Below are 4,875 nucleotides of genomic sequence, written 5' to 3'. Positions count from 1 at the left end.
CCTCGCTCACCCCCACCCCTCCTCGCTCACCCTCACCCTGTAGGTGGCCGGAGCTGTCTCCTCCCTCTTCATCCTCATCATCATTGTCAAACTTGGGGAACTCTTCCAAGACCTGCCCAAGGTGAGCACCCACCCTCACCCCTACCCAGCTGGGCTTGGGGGCCTTGGCCTGGCCAGGGGTTCAGACCAGTCAGGTCCCAGATGATGGATAGAGATACAAGGTCATGTCCTGTTTTTCAAGGTTGAGATCTTTGGAGTGGGACTTGAGTCAAGGGTCAGGGGTTAGAGCCTTTCAGAGTCAGAGTCAAGTTGCTAGAGATGGGGTGGACAGTGGTCAGTGTCGGTTGGGGTTATGTCCAGGTGTATGGGGTCAGTCTGGGTCATGCCCTGATGTTTGGTGTTGTCAATATCTGTTATCTCTCAGTGACACCCCTCCCCCCACCCCCACCCCAGGCAGTCCTGGCAGCCGTCGTTATTGTGAACTTGAAGGGCATGATGATGCAGTTCAAGGACCTATGCTCCCTCTGGAAGGCAAATCGAGTGGATCTGGTGAGAGGCCTGGGAGCCCAGGGGTGGGACTGAGGGGCCTTTGGCCCAGTGGCCCTGCTAGACCCTGTTGCCTGCTGCCCTCCTATCCTCAGCTGATCTGGCTGGTGACCTTTGTGGCCACTATCCTGCTGAACCTGGACATTGGCCTGGCAGTTGCGGTGGTCTTCTCCTTGCTGCTCGTGGTGGTCCGCACACAGCTGTGAGTCAACCCCTTTTGCGCCCCCACCCCGTTTCAGGTAGGGAGGGAGTGAGGTTACACTGGCTCCCTCCACCCTCCCCACATCTCTGAGTGGACCCTCAGGCTCCATAATACCCCCTGTTGCCCTATCTTTGCCTCCTTGTCTCATGCCACCTCATCTCAAACTCTCTCTCCTCTCCACAGACCCCACTACTCTGTCTTGGGGCAGGTGCCAGACACAGATGTTTACAGAGATGTGGCAGAGTACTCAGAGGTGAGTACTCACAGCAGGGGCTGAGAAAGGAGGATGTCATGGGTGGGGTGGGACAGAAGCAGGACAGGCCTTCGTCAGTCTTCTCCACACCTGGCAATGACATTAGGAGCTGAGGACACTTTGGCTTTGGTCCTTGGAATTTCAGGGGAGGGGTCTGGGTCTATGACTCCCCTGGGGTATGAGGGGACAGAGGAAGAGTGTACAGAGATGGGTCTGGGGGCCCATGGGGGAGACAGTCTTAGAGCCAGTAGCACAAGTTCCATCCTATGGAGCAGCCCTGGGACAGGGGTGCCAGAGGGGCAGGATCCTGGAGCACCAGGGTACAGGGGGCTGCTTCCTGATCTGGTCATTGGAGTCACTAAATCCCCAATCGTTCACCTCCTGAGAGGTCTTGTGCTAGGTGCTGGGGACATAGATGGAGGGCTCTGGGATAAGCCTGTTCACCTTGACATTGAGTCTTGAAGGCTGAGCACAGCGTGATTAGGCAGAGCGGAGGAGGAACCAAGGGTTCTGAGATGTGGGAAGGGCAGGAGGGAGCAGCCCAGCTGGATGGAAAGGGAACTGGGTGGGGCAGACACATTGTGCAGGTCAGAATGCTGAGCAGAGATGTGGGCTGTGTCCTGAATGGGGTGGGGAGTGGGGAAGGCCTGATTGAGATGGCAGCTTAGGAGGGTCTCAGGCTGTGTGTGGAGAACAGGCCACAGGTCAGGAGTGGAGACCCCAGAGGAAGAGGAAGAGCTACCAAAGCCTGGCCTCTGGTCTAAGCACCTGGGAGACAGTGGGGCCCTAGGCTGGGCCCACGTTGGCCGAGGAGCAGAGGGTTGGGGGCAGCAGGCACTGGGGCACCTAGGGAAGGAAAGGCAGGAAAACATGATGCAGCCGAAGGAGGGACATGCTCAGCTACCCCCAACTCCAACCTGTCCCAGGCTAGGGAGGTCCCTGGCGTGAAGATCTTCCGCTCCTCGGTCACCATGTACTTTGCCAATGCTGAGCTCTACAGTGACACGCTGAAGCAGAGGGTGAGGCACGGGGTCCCCGGTGGGTGTCAGAGGCCCCTCCCTCCCCAGAGTGGCCACACCTCCTTCTCTGACATTTGCTTTCAGTGTGGTGTGGATGTTGACCACCTCATCTCCCGGAAGAAGAAGCTGCTCAGGAAGCGGGAGCTAAAGCTGAAGCGACTGCAGAAGAAGCAGCCTCAGAAACAGGCAGGGACCCCTTTTAGCCAGTGACTCCTGACCTCTGACCTCTGCTGTTGACCCCAGCCAACCTTCCCCTGACTCCTAACCCTAGCCTACTATTGATCTCTGCCCCTGCCCTACTGCTGACCCCACTCCGGCCTTTCTCCCAGCCTCTTGGGCTCCTGACCTCCCACCCGGATGCCTCCAGGGACCCTGCCCTCACTCCCCAGGCGAGTCAGGGCTCCAGGTGGTATTTTGTTTTTCTTCCACTTCCTGAGCCAGTGACAGTGTGAACGGCCACAGTCTTCCTCCATTTGTATGACTGCAGCCTTCAGGCTGGCTGCTGACCGAGCAGAGCCCTGAGTCCCACAGCTTCAGGTCCTGGGCCACCTCCCTACCCAAAGCCAGGGAACGACACCAGGCCTGCCTGGTAAGGCTGTCGTGTGGCAGCTGCGACAGCTGTTTCCTGTCCCCCCTCTTTCTGGCCTAGGCTGCCTCCTTCAAGGGCACCTCATTCTCTGTCAATGTCAACGCTGGCCTTGGAGATACTGAGATCAACAATGTGGAGGACCCCAAGGTCATGGTGAGGCTGGAGGTGGGAGAAGAGGAGCCAGCCATGAGCTGCAGAGGCGTGGCTGCCTACATGTGTCCTGGGAGAGAAGCCATGGACCACCAGCTGTGGGTTCAAGGCTGTGATGCCAGTGGCCAGAGGAGTGGGGCAATGGACAGGCCCCCTCTGCGGGGAGCTCTTTTGTGACATGCCACAGAACTCTGATTGTGGCTCTCTTGTCTGTAATCTGAGGCCTAGATAAAGACTTTGAATATGTAGATGCCACCAGACCCCACAGTCTGTGCTCCTGGCTAGAGAGAAGGATTTGGATGTGTGGGAAAAATCTAGGCATCAAACGGGATACCAAGCTCAACTGGAGAGCCCAGCGGGGCATGAGGTGTCTGTGTGTGTGTGAGCATGTGCACACATACGCACGCGCCTCTGTGCTGGGCTTGGCTCCCTGCCACTTTTGTTCTGTCCCTGGGCCCCCCACCCTATCCACTCTGGCTGACTGAGGATAGGGCATGGCCTCCCAGCACTCTCCCTTCTCAAGCGTCCTTGTTAAGTCTGAGCGCGGCCGGTAGCAGAGCAGCACGTGCATGTCTGTGTGCTCCTCGAGTCCGTGGCGCTCTCCTCTGATACCATGTGTCCCTCTTGTCTGCGCATGTGTGTGCAGCTCCCCATGTCCTCGTGTGTCCTCTGTATGTTCCCAGTGCGCCTGTGTGTATGTGGGTGTTTACGCTGGGCACATGCCTCATGCCTGACCCTGTGTGTCCCTGCCCTCACTTCGTCACGGTCAGCTCTTGCAGCGTGTCCCATTCCCCAGCAGGAGAGTACAGAGGATGAGCTGGATAGTACAGAGGCCAGCAATCAAGAAGATGCCAAGGCCCCAGACGTGTCCATACTGAAGGCCCTGGGCCTGCCTCAGCCAGACTTCCACAGCCTCATCCTGGACCTGAGTGCCCTTTCCTTTGTGGACACTGTGTGCCTCAAGAGCCTGAAGAATGTGAGAGGCTGGGGCACTCCCAAAAAGGACCCAGGAGGCAGGACAGGGCTCCTCAAGCCTCCACCCTGACCCCATGACTTGCTCTGAGAGCCCTCTGAGCCTTCTGACTCCCCACACCCTCTGAGCTCCCCCTCCAAGCCCCTTCCCCCAGGCCTGCCTCAGTTTTCGCTTTTCTGCTGCAGATTTTCCATGACTTCCGGGAGATCGAGGTGGAGGTGTACATGGCCGCCTGCCACGGTACGTGGGGTGGGTACAGCTGGAGTGGTCTGGGGAAGGGGTGGGGCTCTTTGGGCCAAGAGGTCTGCCAGGTGGCACAAGAAAGAAGTCTCTGAAACTGGAGGCCAGAGGTGTCCTGGGAAACAGGGTTCAAGGGTCAGGAGTGACTCAGGGGGGTGAGCTATAGCCTCAGGGGCAGAGGTCAGGGGTAACAGAGGTCAGGGCATTCTGCTGGTGACTGGGAGTTGGGGTGTCCTGGTGGTTCTGAGTTGAGGGTGACCCACTCCTTGCCTACAGCCCCTGTGATCACCCAGCTTGAGGTCGGGAACTTCTTTGATGCATCTGTCACTAAGCAGCATCTCTTTGCCACTGTCCATGATGCTGTTGTCTTTGCCATCCAACATCCGAGGTCCCGCTCCGTCGATCCTGCTTTGGTGAGCTGCCTGCTGAGCCCTTTTTTGTTTATTGCTTGTCCCCACCCTGACCCTGACTCTAGGAACCCATCCTGGTGACCACAGCTCTGCCTCCAGTGGACCCCCTTCCTTCCGCTCCTGCCTTTGGAGAAAGCTGCTCCTCAGAGCAGGGATTGCTATCCTGGGAGAGGGGTTGGTATGTGTTCGGGGAAGAATCCTTTGGAAACTGACCAGAGCCTCTTCTCCTTTGCCTGCTAAGGTCACCAAGCTCTAACTGTGCTGCTGCCTCGCCTGAGACTGCCCACCTCTGGAGGGTGTGACGGAGAGCCCTTGAAATGCCCCCACCCGTAGGTCGCCTCCAGGTGCCACCCAGGAGTCCCCTCCGTGCACGCACACACACACTCAGGGATGGAGGTCCTGGGATTCCAAGTTCAGTGTTCCAGGCCTGGGATGGGGTCCTGGAGGCAGGCTGGCACTCTCCTGGGGCGGGGGGAGGGGCCGATGCGTGTGT

At 58.3% G+C, this 4,875-nt stretch overlaps 1 protein-coding gene across 1 annotated transcript in view; it reads left to right on the top strand.

The window, feature by feature from the left end:
• Window positions 1-4,875, top strand: part of SLC26A6 (solute carrier family 26 member 6) — a 10,231-nt gene extending 5,356 nt beyond the window's left edge. Inside the window, exons 11-21 of the mRNA XM_004368723.2 lie at window positions 44-121; window positions 454-549; window positions 642-748; window positions 932-1,001; window positions 1,928-2,020; window positions 2,105-2,206; window positions 2,670-2,762; window positions 3,556-3,735; window positions 3,918-3,972; window positions 4,249-4,385; window positions 4,624-4,875. Of these exons, the coding sequence (XP_004368780.1) occupies window positions 44-121; window positions 454-549; window positions 642-748; window positions 932-1,001; window positions 1,928-2,020; window positions 2,105-2,206; window positions 2,670-2,762; window positions 3,556-3,735; window positions 3,918-3,972; window positions 4,249-4,385; window positions 4,624-4,638 (1,026 nt within the window). The 3' untranslated portion in view covers window positions 4,639-4,875. The remainder of the gene's footprint in view (window positions 1-43; window positions 122-453; window positions 550-641; window positions 749-931; window positions 1,002-1,927; window positions 2,021-2,104; window positions 2,207-2,669; window positions 2,763-3,555; window positions 3,736-3,917; window positions 3,973-4,248; window positions 4,386-4,623) is intronic.

This window comes from Trichechus manatus, unplaced genomic scaffold, assembly GCF_000243295.1.
Source record: "Trichechus manatus latirostris isolate Lorelei unplaced genomic scaffold, TriManLat1.0 scaffold00001, whole genome shotgun sequence".
Classification (NCBI taxonomy): Eukaryota; Metazoa; Chordata; class Mammalia; order Sirenia; family Trichechidae; genus Trichechus; species Trichechus manatus.
This window is presented reverse-complemented; position numbering and strand designations above follow the sequence as displayed.